This window comes from Canis lupus, chromosome 11 (genome assembly GCF_048164855.1).
Source record: "Canis lupus baileyi chromosome 11, mCanLup2.hap1, whole genome shotgun sequence".
NCBI classification, from domain to species: Eukaryota; Metazoa; Chordata; class Mammalia; order Carnivora; family Canidae; genus Canis; species Canis lupus.
Window position 1 is genome coordinate 46806849 of NC_132848.1, and position 13533 is coordinate 46820381.

At 42.8% G+C, this 13533-nt stretch overlaps 1 protein-coding gene across 23 annotated transcripts in view; it reads right to left on the reverse strand.

The window, feature by feature from the left end:
* Positions 1-4585: 4585 nt before the first annotated feature.
* INPP4A (inositol polyphosphate-4-phosphatase type I A) overlaps positions 4586-13533 on the reverse strand; it is a 134893-nt gene continuing 125945 nt past the window's right edge. For 15 of the 23 annotated variants that reach the window (XM_072768045.1, XM_072768046.1, XM_072768035.1 and 12 more), the window contains one exon: positions 11708-12267. In XM_072768045.1, coding sequence (XP_072624146.1) covers positions 12087-12267 — 181 coding nt within the window. In that variant the 3' untranslated portion in view covers positions 11708-12086. Of the gene's footprint in view, positions 9877-11707; positions 12268-13533 lie in introns of those variants that run through there. The other 8 variants (XM_072768057.1, XM_072768049.1, XM_072768056.1 and 5 more) reach the window with 2 other exon arrangements.

Below are 13533 nucleotides of genomic sequence, written 5' to 3' on the forward strand. Positions count from 1 at the left end.
ATCAGCATTTCACTAATGGCTACTGAGGTTGAACATGCTTCCATGTGCTTTCTGGCCTTATGTAGATCTTTGGAGAAAAGTCTATTCAAGTCCTTTGTCCATTTTTCAATGGAGTTTTTTAAAGATTTTATTTATTCATGAGAGACACAGAGAGGCAGAGACATAGGCAGAGAGGGAAGCAGGCTCCTTGCAAGGAGCCTTATGGGAGACTCGATGCCAGGACCCCAGGCCCAGGACCTGAGCCAAAGGCAGATGCTCAACCTCTGAGCACCCAGGTGCTCCAAGCTGTCTTTATTACTGTGTTATAAGAATACTTTATATATTGTGTATACAAGTTCTTTAAAGACAAATGATTGGCATATGTTTTTCTCCCAAAGGTGATCTGTCTTCATTCTCTTGATGCTTGCTGTCTTTTGAAGCACAATTATTTTGATAAATTCCAATTTATCTTTTTCCTTTTGGTATGTCTAAAAAAAATCATTACCTAATTCAAACTTACAGAAATTTATTCTTGTTTTCATGTAAAAATTTTATAGTTTTAATTTACATATAGGTCTGTGATCCACTTTGAAACTTATGATACCTTTATTAGTAACTATTTAAAATTTTATCTGTGGTAAAATATACATAAAGCATACAATCTTAAGTATTTTTAAGTATATAGTTCAATAGTGTTAAGTACATTTACCTTGTTAGGCAGCCAATCTCTGGAGCTCATTCATCTTGTGAAACAGAAACTGTACACCCATTAACCAACTCCCCATTACCCTGTACCCCCAACCCCTGGCAACCACTGTTGTACTGATGTTGAGCATCATTTCATGTGTTTGTTGGCTTTTTATAAACCTTCTTTGGAGAAATGTCTATTCAAAGTTCTGCCCCTTGTAAAATAGGGCTGTCTGCTCTTCTGTTGTGGGGCTCTAGGGGTTCTGAGTATATGCTGGATATTAACTCCTTAGTGGAGACCATCTGCACTTTTTCCCATTTCTTTTCACTCTGTTGATTATGTTCACCATTGCTGTTTTAAATTCTGATGCAGTCCAGTGTATCTGTTTTTACTTTTTGTTGCTTGTCCTTTTGGTGTCATATCCAACAAATGATTGACCGATCCAATGAAGTTCTTCCCCTGAATTTTCTTCTAGGAGTTGTACAGTTTTAGTTCTTACATTTAGGTCTTTGATCAAGTTGGAGTTAATTCTGTACATAGTGTAAGGTCCAATTTCACTCTTTTGACGGGGATATCCAGTTTTCCCAATACCATTTGTTGAAAATATTGCCCTTTGCTCATTAAATGATCTTGGTGTCCTTGATGAAAATCACGTGACCACATATGCTAGGGTTTACTTCTGGGCCCTTTGTTCTTTTCTGTCGGTCTATATGTCTGTCTTTATGTCAGTGCCACACTATTTTGATTACTATAGCTTTGTAATAAGTTTGGAAATCAAGAAGTGTGCAACCTCCAACTGTTTATTTTTTGAGGGTTTTGGCTACTCTAGGTCCCTTGAGATGCCAGATGAATTTTAGGATGCATTTCCCTATCTCCGCAAAAGACACCACTGGAATTTTGATAGGGAGTACACTGAATCTGTACATCACCTTGGAAAGTATTGGCATCTTAACAATACGAAATCTCTCAGTCCATTCACATGAATGTCTTTCCATTTATTGGTGTCTTCTTTCTACAACATTTTGTAGTTTTCAGTGTAAGACTTTTGCCCCCTTGATGCGGTTAATTCCAAGTATCTTATTCCTTTTTTTTTTTTAATTTTTATTTATTTATGATAGTCACAGAGAGAGAGAGAGAGGCAGAGACACAGGCAGAGGGAGAAGCAGGCTCCATGCACCGGGAGCCCGACGTGGGATTCGATCCCGGGTCTCCAGGATCACGCCCTGGGCCAAAGGCAGGCGCCAAACCGCTGCGCCACCCAGGGATCCCTCTTATTCCTTTTTTATACTATTATAAATAGAACTATATTCTTAATTCTCTTCACAGATTATTGATTGAATAATGATGGGTTAACATTTAATTTTTGTTAAATATAACAGCCATATAGAAAGGTGCACAGGGTGTATAATGTTAACAAATAACTATAAAGTAAATCATCATGTCACTACCATCTAGATCAAAAGGACATTGTGTGAACCCGCTATGATACTGGGCTTTCCTCAGAGACCCTGCTGCTTACCGCTTACCCTAGGAGAGAAAACTACCATCCTGGTGCTTGCCACACCCTGCTGCTCTTGTTTGCTTTCTCCTTTGAGACAGTTAGTTTTGGCTCCTTGTCATTGTTTAGAATGACGGATTATACAGAGAGACAAAAGCAACAATGGTCTAGTGGTAAAATAAGAAAAATTTCAATTGAACACCTCCCTCCCAAAAGTTATCCTTTCATTCAGTAAACGTTTTTGAGTGACAGGCATTATGTTTGCTGTCGAAGACACAAAATAACATGCTGGACAAAGTAAAACGTAATATGATGGGTAGGAGATACACAATATGATAGTTATACTCAAAATGGAAATGAGGAAAAATACTTTTTTTTAAGGGACCAACTCATTCTATGGAGAGAAATCATAGAGGAGGGCAGGCCTGAGATGGGCATTTAAGGAGCAGTGAGAAGGCTGAGGGGGTGGTGGGGACAAGACATGGACTAGGGCTGTGAGTGTGGGGGTGAATTATGGGATAGGCTGAAGGGGTAATGAGATACAGATCTTAGTAGCTGATGAGATGTGGATGGCAAGAGAAAAGATGACCACTGGGTGGAGGGTAGGGTCATTTAATAGAGGATGGCTCAGCCAGCTTGGAGAGAAAGCATGACTTTGTGATAGGCTATGAGACCCCAAGATAGACAAGTAGAATGACTAGGAGGTGGCTGGGTCTGTAGATGGATATGGACCTAGAGTCTGGGGAGGACCTAGAAATCTGGGAATCATTAGCAAATAAGTGGCAATTTATTCCATAGGAGTGATTAAGACTTTTCAGGAAGAGCATTTGAAAGGAGATGGAGAGTTATGGACAGAAACATGGGGAACACCAAAATGTTAGTGGTGGGTGGAGGACAACAAGGAGACAAAGTGAGGGCATGGAAGCCGAGAGAGGGGTGAGCAGCAAGGGGTACGTAGCAGTGAAATGCTTTCTTTCTAAATTTGTCTCTCTGATGCGGACATCGTCTTCCCAGGAGTGGAAACATAAGCAAGTTTCCTATCCTCTTTAACCTGTACCAGCTTGTCATTAAATGATACAACAGAGCGTGAAAATACCGCAGAGGTCTATATTTGAATTCAGACCTGCCTGGACTGCGGAAACGGCCCACCAAAGAGCCTGGTGCAGGAAGGAATCATCACAAAGATAGCGCTGAGATATAAGAGGAGTCCAAGGGGGAATTTGTAATGTGAATATTCTGATCCTATGCTCTCAGGAATCTGTCAAAGCTTGGAGACTGACAGCTATGATAAAAATAAGACAAAGTTACTTCCCACTTGCCAGATCTTAGCAATGGGGAGGGAGCTTTCTATCCAGGGTGGCACAGGCTAGTGTGGTCCTTCACTGAGTGCACAGCACCTCATCCATCTCAAGGACAAGGGACGGGTGCCCAGTCTGTCACCTTCAGTGGTGAAGCCAGGACTGGATTTCAGAACAAGCACCAAAAAGAAAAAGACAAGCATATTTAATTACATAAAAACTTTAAAAGTTCTCTTACTCCCTACTATAAACAAAACCAAAGACAAATGAGAAGGTTTTTAAAAACTGCTACATACGACAGAGGAGTTAATATATATTAGAAACAAGGCACATGAAAAAGACCAACACTCCAATGAAACCACAAAAGTAGAAATATCACTAAAAGTATAAAAGATGTTCAATTTTCATAGTCATCAAACAGAAGTTGAGAATAAAGGAAAAAAGGCATGTGTTAATAGGTGGTAGGTTAATTTTCTGGGAGCACTTCAGTAATAGTAAAAATTCAAAAATGTTAAAAAATTTAAGTGATCTTTTAATTCTAAATGTCTGCTGCCAGGAATTCATCCAAAGGAAATCATTGCTCACATGGCTGAGAAAAAGGTGCAAAGGTACAAGATGCAGTCCTTGTTACAACAAGCCAACCATTAATGGAACTACATTTTAAGCAAATCACACAAAACAGATGACCAGGCAACCCACAGAGAAGACGCAATCCCTCTTAATGGACGTGGGACGGTAACAACAGCTACACTGAAGAACATTTAATGCCAGGGCACCTTACAAGCATGTTACGAAGAACATACTGTTGGGTCCATGCTTTGCACGTGAGAAAACCAAGGCTCAGAGAGGGCAAGCAACTTGTTCAGTCACCAGCCAGTGAGTGGCAGCACAGGACTGGAGCTGGCTCTATCCGAAGCCGAAGTCCACGCTCTTGATCCCACCCCTACTGCCCCTCTGCTTCAAATTAAACGGGAACAAGGTTATAAAACAGAAGTCTGTCATGGTCTCATGCTTACAAACTCCCGAGCGCTCGATGCAATGCCACTGAGGTGGCCCGGCCCGCTGCGGCCATACCACTAGTCCTCCTACTGATTGGAACGGGATGAATCAGGCAACACCAAGTTTAATGTTCTTGTCAGTTATTTATTATTTGTCATTCTAAAGACTAGCACATTTACAGCATACATGGCTTTGAATGAGCTAAGAATATATAAAACAGTAACTATATGTTTATATATATTAATACTGCCCACCCAAAACAAATAAATAAAAGTACTTGAATGCACTAAGCTTGGCAAATACAATTGTGTGGGGACAAAACTGTATTATACAATATTTGTACATTTTTAAAGGAAACCAAAGGCAACTGTGCTGCACGTGCTTACACAGAATCCACGTCACGTCCCACGTTCCTAGTGGGTCTCCACGTTTCTTTTGAAAGGAGGGGCCTTCTCAGGAACACTGGCCGGAACCTGTGAAGCGGCTTTCCTTGTGCAACCGAAGCTCAAGGCTCTGGGCCCACGGGAGGAGCCCCGGCCACCCCGGCGGGCAGGAGCCCTGGCGCAGAGCAAGCGCGGAGGGCGTGAGGCCACCGGGAGGCTGAGCCAGGCTCTCTCGCCGCAGCCCGGCCGAGCGCTCACATGGAATACTGACGCCTCCACATTTTCTACACGATTAGCCAAGTCTTAGAGTTTTATGGTGATCCTTAACATGAAGCCAAAGTCGTTAAAATAATTCACATAATGGTGCCACATGCAGAATTGCTAACAGATGACTCAACATTTGCTGTATTCCCTTTTGATAAATGCAGGTACTTAATGCTCTTCAGACCAAAAATAAAATAAAATAAAATAAAATTCTGGAAACAATATGGGTAACATTTAATTTAAAAAGACAAGGGAATTTTTTAAAGGTAGTGATGTTAAAACGAGAAAAGACGGAAATAGGTAGATGCTAGAGAAATTACAAATTAAATGAAATGGGGGAGTGGTGAGAGGCCCAATCAGCCATACTGGAAACTGTCTTTGAGCGGGGTCTGACACAGCAGAAGGTGATACCAGCTGCTGCCACCTCTGCAGCGGGGTGGTGGACAGCAGTGTCTGCGCGCACTCTCCACAGTGAGCCAGCCGTGGGAGATGTGTGAGCTGTGCCATCACTCCCTGCTGCGTCCTCCATATCCTCTCACACCCAACCAGGCATCAGGAGAAGTAGGCTCTGTCTGAGAAGGTAGGGCCTGGAGGGTCATCCATACAGTTCCACCCTCACCTGCGCCTACCCCTCTGGGTCCCTGCCGGTGGGTGGCTTTGCCTGGGCCTCAGCAGCCCACATACATTACATGTTTCCAAGGGGCATTTCTAAAGGAGCCCACGAATAATACCTCAAATTTAGATGTAGGAATTTCCTAAATCATTAGGATCAGCATCATGGGTATGTGCCACATAGATTTCTTTTACAGCCTTTTAAATAACATGTAAACATAATCATCATGATAAACAACTGATAAACATATAAACTAAGAAAAAAAAATCTCTGCTATGTGCAGATAAGACTCATCATCATCTTATAATAGATGACCAGACATAATTTTCTATGAAATTCCTAAGTTTTATGGCCCATTAATCCCTTTCAAAATCTCACTGTAGGAGATAAATCCAACTTTCTCAATAGTCATCTTACATAAGAGAATGTGAAGAGGACTGTAACAAGTACTGCAAACCTAAGAGACACTTTCATCAGACAATTCAACATGATTGCATTGTCTTCTAGAAGACAATAAATTGGGAAACCCACGAAAGGACATCTGTTCTGAAAATATTTAGGCTTCCAGCACCTACACACACAAAAATCCCCCATTGCTATCTGAGAGGCAGCAGACACCTCATGAGTGAGCGGGGTTCTGGAGTGATGGAAGGAGGGGGCGTGTGCAGGACCAGCCCCAGAGCTGAAGAGAACAGGACAGCTGGCTTCACATTCTCCAGCACACACCCTGTTCTACAAGGCATCAGGGGCAGAGCTGTGGGAGCCACTATGCAGAGACTACCTTCCAGTGAAGTCTGATCTCAGGCATTATTTAGTGACCCTCACTTCACCTTCTGATTTCACCTGTGCCGTTACAGATGGGACAATTCATTGGAACCATTTGCTCTCACTGCACGAGCTAGAGCTGGCTTCTTTCCCAAAGCTTGAGTTAACATTTAACATCTATTGGTCTGCCCAGGATCCAATAATTTAATATATTATTTACTGTTTTACATTCAGAGTTTTTAAAAGTAGACTGTAATTCAATGCTCAATTTTGAGTTACTCAGTAGAAAAATACGTTAGGTGTGCAGCTGCCTAAGTGGGCATTTTAAAAAGTCTTTTAGCATTTCAGACATATCTAGCTTGATTCATACAGGGAACTATCAATGATATCTGTGTGGTTATGGCTGAGGCTATTTAAATGGGCAGTCGCTACAATCCACACTACTGAGCCAAACATCACCTCCTATTAATTCCAGTGGGAAAAAACATGCTCCATAGACTTTTTAGTGAATTTTTTTTAAAACACAAAAATAAAAACCAATCCTTCAGGTCTTCTTGAAGAATTCATATATGACACTAGAGGGTACCCACATTTAGTATGTAACAGCTAATTAGAGGAACCGTGTGTTCATGTTTCAACTTTTCCGTAAGTCCCTTCGGGAGGCCTGTAATGCTTGGGGAAAGCCTTCAGCTGCAGGGAATTAAATGCATATTTGCGACTTCCAACATTCTTCATTGTATTTTCTCTTCGACAACCCTCACTGGGGAAAAAACAAGCACAAGAAATGACAGCAGTAAAAAAGGAAAAAAGAAAAGACTTAAACTAAGATGAAATGAGTTGATTATTTTCATAGCATTAAAAAAAAGGTTGATTAATTCTAATGGGTGCCGGACTCATTTACAACAATACGCACGCAAGATGGCAGGCTTCTGAACGAGGAAGGCAACTAAGAAAAACACAGACATGGACACATGCTGGATGGGATTGCGAGTCTGGCATTTCCAGAGGCAGCACTATATCTAAGTAGAAGCAAACTTCTGTTTTTAAGTGGAAGGTTTCCATGAATGTCATGTCTAGTAATCTGAGAATTCTATCATAACTAGCAGTTCAAAGGTTCTGTGGCGTCGCAAATTGAATAGAATGAGAAATAGTGCTACTCTTACCAAAGCTTTCAGGAGCTGCATTTTTCTGTAGTAGCAATGGCTATTAATCACCTCAAATTCAAAATTCATTTTCCTTGCAGAATTCAGAATGTAGCAAAGCCATCTGGCTGAGAAGGCTGCTCTAACATGCCATCCCCACTGAGGAGATAGCTGTCCTGGGTGCAAAGCAACAGTGAGCCCATGCAATGGTGGCACGGTGAGTCTGCACAGCTGTCTGGGCTAGAACAATCATGAAGGAGTGAGCCCAGTGAGATCTCCCCATGGCAGTCTTCTCCAGGTGGGCTGTCCTCACTGTGGTCACCTCTCATAGGCAGGCCACTAAGCCAGTGAGAGCCCACAGGTGCCCTTCCCTAGAGAACCCCCTATCGGCATCAGGCATCATCCCCAGCTGTACTGGATGGAGGGTTGTCATGGCAACCCAGCAGGCACAGCAAATGCTGAACAGGAGGATGAGCCATCAGGCAGGCCTCACATTCCCAAGTGAGAGCATCAGGGGAGTTCTCTGGGAAATGATCTGCTGTAGACATTAAATTAACAGGCAAAAGCGACTCTAAATATAAATGACTTCCTATAAGCACAGAACTTTACATTTTTATATTATTCTTAGACTAGCAATTAAATCGACTAGTTATCAAATTTAGTACAAAAATCCCCATTATGAGATGTAAAATTTGGAGTTACCAAGAAAGAGTGAGTTAAAAAAAATATTTCAAATTGTATGAAGACCATTATGTCATGCATTTTAAAAAAATATCAGTGGCAATTGCTCAAGCCTTTTAAAGTGAAAATGACAGTCTCATTATCAACAACATGTAAAATATTTTTGGTACGACAGTAATTTTATTCAAAAGGTAAGCTCAGGTATTTTAGAAAAGTATCCACCTGCTTGTTATTAAGTAATTTAGTAACTCAGCTAGGCTTTCTTGTCACCAGAGCCTCAAGCCCTCAGTGAGACAGGTGTCATTGGAGCTGAATGCCTAGGCCATATGAACAGGGAACCCTGTAGGGTAAAGGATGATCATGTTTGTCTAGCATCCAGTAATCAGATAAAAATATAATCTCATGTAAAGCAGAAGCTATAGGTTCCTATGCACAGTTAGTCTGACTTTATCTTTGGAAGCTCTCCTGTTATCAAACTATTTCAGATATGGTTTCTCTATTTATATAGAAATGTACACACTTTTAAAAGGCCATCTATCACTAGTAAATGCCAAACTGCTTTGAGGAGCACAGAAGAATCATCTGTCAACTTTGCTGTTATCTTTTATTTACACATGGTAAAGAAGCTAATTATGGGTTTAACTGACTGAATAGGTGATACACGACATTGTAATCAAGATTACTCTTTCCATGTGATTTAGTTTTTAAAGCAAATTGTACTTACTTTCCTTCAAATGTTTTTGAATTTACAAAATCTGACTGCTGAGGCTGATGGCACCCCAATGCTGCCATGACTTATTTGCAGGAGCTTGGTGCTAGGGCTTGAGACTGAAGTGTGCAGAGGGGAGAGGGTGTGTCCTAACTGGTGTTTCCTGCCACAGGGGCCAGCCTGCTGTCCTAAGATAGAACACTTCTATCCACCACATCGGCTGCATAGTTCTTGGGTGTCAATAGCACCCATTGAAAAGGTCTTGGATAGATTTTAGAAAGAGGGGTTTAACTATTTCAAAGCTCCATGATTTTTTTTTATTCTATAGGTAAATTATTTCTTTTCAAGGACATCCATTTTTTTGAATGAGAAACTAGAATGGAAACCCAGATGACAACTAATTTTGAGGACTCCTCTGATTCTCCCTTTCTGGTGTGGATCTTCCACTTTAGAACTCATGTGGATACACTGGGATCTCAGTGATCCTGAATATCTAGTGTTGGTGGCCACTGACAATGTCCCACCTGCTGCTAGCATCACCTCAGCAGCAGCCTGAAAACCATCACCAAATACCAGACTCCTCTTTGGTGATTCATCCTTCCTATGTTTGTTTCATCCAGCCTATTTTTCACTAAAGCAGATAAGATTTTCAGATATATATTTAGTCTTATTTCCTAAGTAAAAAGCCTTAGTGATGCTAAAACTCAGCACAAAGGGTGAGCATACTGAGTCTCTTTCCTCAGACGGTCTGAAGAAAGGTGGCAACAACAATCAGAGTCTAGGCTGATCTCCTGGTGTTCTTTCTTGTGCTGCCCTCATGACCGGACATCTAGAATGACTGCCTTTTGGCTCAGCCCCTGAAGAGAAAAACAAAGAACTTTATCTTCTCTCTTTTCCAACTTATTTCTCTGTCAATCTAGCAGCCAAATCTACACAGGGCAGGAAGGCCTGGCTGGCACCATGGCAGCGAGGAGCAGGCTGTGGCGTCCACGAGACCTCCTCAGAGGGGCCTCTCTAGTGGCCATGCCCTCCCTTTGCTGGGGGTGGAGAGGTGGTCCCAGGAGGAGTCTCGAGGGACTGGGACAGAAATGCCCACAAGCCCGGGGAGCGGCGGGGGGCACACTGTCTATAGTCAAAGGGCCACCCTCATCGGTGCATAGTCTCTGCCAGGCCTGGAGGTGGGCACGAGCACGTGTCACCACCGAGGGGCTTCAGGGGCACTTGAACCAGAGCAGGGACTGGGAGGCTGTGGAACAGGAGCTGAAAGGGCCTGTGAACTCTACTTTCTCCCTTTCAAATAAAGGATCTTAAACAGTCTTCGGGTGCTGATGCATGCGCCCCAAAGTGAAGGAGGCAGGAGGTGAACATGCCTCTCAAAAATCACGGATCAGACAGTGACGAGTGTTGTGTTGCTACAACTTAACACCACCTATCACTGGGCATCCGGTGAGACTCCCTACTGAAGGGTGTCAGGAGCTATGCCACAGAACGGCCACCTCAGAGACGCGGTGGCCACACGGCACTTGTGAGAAGACTGGCTTCCCCTACAGGTAGGAACCCTGCCCTAGGGCTCCTGCAGTGCTCAGGGGGTCTAGGAAAAGAAGGGCCTCCCAGGGTATGAGGAGGAGAACAGTCTTAGAATCCTGAGTTCAGCGTTTGTCATTCACTGCTAACCACTTCTACCATTCCTAGAGTCTGATGTCAAACCAGAGAAGTCCCAGAGTAAGTTCTTGATATCTTGAGGGAGGAACAGAGAGGGCAGATTTTGTGGTGGATTGGGTTTGTGTGTATGCATGTGTGTAAAGTTTCTGGAAAAGACAGATTCTGTAAATTCACTCTGATTTTTCTAGACTGGTAAAAAGAAATCCACTTTCATAAAATACTGTGCATGGGGAACCAGCTGGCGGTCAAAACCAGAAGCATGGCATAGTTTGAACTGGAAAACAGAGAAGCCACTGAGTATTTCTTATACAGAATCTATGGCATTTCCACCTAATTTATTGTTACCATTACACACGTTCAATTACTCTTCTGCCAAATGTGAAAGTTAAGGTTAAGAACCATTCCATTTTCTGGGCATTGCCACATTATGTGAAGAGTGCTAACAGCACAAATCCAAGCATGGTTCCATCTATCACAAGTGCCCAAAGGTTAGGCCTCCAGTTTTGGTTCATTTTTCTTTGATTTTCTAAATGATCATTATTAACCGCATTTGATTTGGCAGAGAGAAAAGATGTCTGGACTTTAATCTGTATTTCAAGATGCAATTTTTAAAATGAAAAATACTGCTTCATGAAAAATAAATGTATTTAACAGCCTTTTGTTACTATACGCACTAATTTCTGTAATCAGTTTAGTGATCCCTAAAGATCTCAAAGAGTAGGTCAAAAGTCACATGCAGCATGTTATTTTAATGTGCCTGACTTGGTACAACGTGCTACTGCAGTCACAGCGTTGTGTCATCTCAGACTGGAAATCATAAACACAAGAGAGGAATGTTACGATTCTGCAAAGTGTTTGCTACTGTGAGTTCAGGGACTACGCTTTGAAATGAAAGCAGAAAGTACATGTCCTATTAAATAGGTAGATCTAGATGAGCCGGTTATAAAGCATCTATCCTTTTCATTTCTCTTCAAAAGGAAAGGAAAGGTTAGCGGTACATTAAAGAATAGTATCAAATACACAAACTCTCTTCAGACAGAACCCCTTCTCTTGGAAACAGGGCACAGGAGATATACAGGTAATGAAGATTTGTACATCAGAAGGTGAGAGATTTGGTACAAGTAACTCCAGGCCAGCTAAACAATGCAGCGACAGGGCACTGTCAGAATGTGTTACAAGCTCTGAAAACTCGATGGAATTTAAACGAACGAGTCCTCTTGGTGAAATAATTTGATGGGTATTTACAGTTCAGAACAACAGAACATCAAACTGTAAGGCATGAAATATTTCTTGGCAGACCACGCTTTGACACATTCCTTCTGTCCAGTTAGGGACACAGATGGCTGGACATACTCTGGCACTTTTGTTTCTCTTGTGACTTAGTACTGACTTTTCGCAAGGATACTCATTTGCAACGCAATTTGGTCACCAGGTAGGCTATGCTCAGGAAGAGCCACACAATCAGTAAATTGGGGCTCAGAGCTAACAAAGGGATGGAACAGAGGAGGCTGGGGTCTAGTCTTAAGTCTCGGATGGGCACCAGGCCGCTCAAGTTCTTCTGGGTGACTACCTCCCGTGTTCCAATGCTGTGAAAAGGAAAAAGTTTGGGAGAAAGGAAAAGAAAAAGGCAAAGGAAATAAAGAAAAGAGAAAAAAAAAAGGAGACACATGCAATGGATTGTATCAAAAGTATGGAAAAAAAGAGGAGAACCAAATGGTAAGGTAAAAAAAAATGGGATGGAGCCACAACAGAAAGAAAAGGTGATGTGCAGAAAAGGGTGTGGAAGGGATACCAAAACAAAACCAGCACAGTCACAAGAAGAAAGGAGAGAAAGAGAAGTGAAAATAAGAAAAAATACTGTCGTCTACCGAAAACAAACACATGTAGGTTGACTAAATGGTTTTCCATGTTCGCCCTCTCTCGGCTGGCCAAGCACAACTCCATGCTGCCCTGCCATGCTCTCACATGCTGCCAAGACATGGGTTTCCAAAAGCAAGCTGAACATGAAGAACCATTGGGGGAAGGGTGGGGGTGGTTTGACCTTCTCACAGATGCCTGAGCGGGGGGCCGTGCGGCCGACTTTGCCAGAGCTGCCTCTTGATGAACCACTCAGACAATTACCATTTACCTCAAGTACCAGTCAAAGGCAGAGCCCTCCCCAGACTCACCTCGGCTGTCAGGCTAAGCAGTGGCAGGACCTGAGTTGCTGGTGGCCCTGAACATTCAAGTTTACTAGTGGGCAGGGTGATCCCCAACAATGGAATCCAACCGAGCTCACGTCAGAAATTTTGGAATTTTCCCTTTTGGCACCACAGACAAAATATACTGAGGTGACACGGCTCTGGAGCCACATCCTCAATGAATGTCACCAAAGTGGCAACAGTGACACAGAAGCAGAGATGCGGGGACACAGCAGGTGGCCTCTGAGGATCCACCCAGAGATGAGTAGCATGAGGTCCTCCCTCAAGCAGAATTTTCCTGGGCTTTCCCAGAGGAACCTGGAAGGCCTGGAATGGCACTGTTCAGGTGTGCCGTTCTGACTGGGGACACTTTCCAACTGACTGTCACATTCCCAACGATGGCAGTCTTGGGGAGGTGTCACTGTGGCTACTTAGCTCACTCTGTGAATGTCTCAGCCCCTGGATTGGGGACAGAGAGGCACCATGAGTGGTGTGCTGGCATTGGCTCCAATGTCACATCGCCTCTTAATTCCATGTTCCGTGGTGTCACACTGGTAGCCTGAAATAAGCCCCAGTGGGAGTATTTATGCCATAGAATCTGGCAAACACTATAGATCGGGGCTTTTTTTGGCGGTGGTGGAGGCAGAGAGCTGGTTGTTAAACATTTGTTAG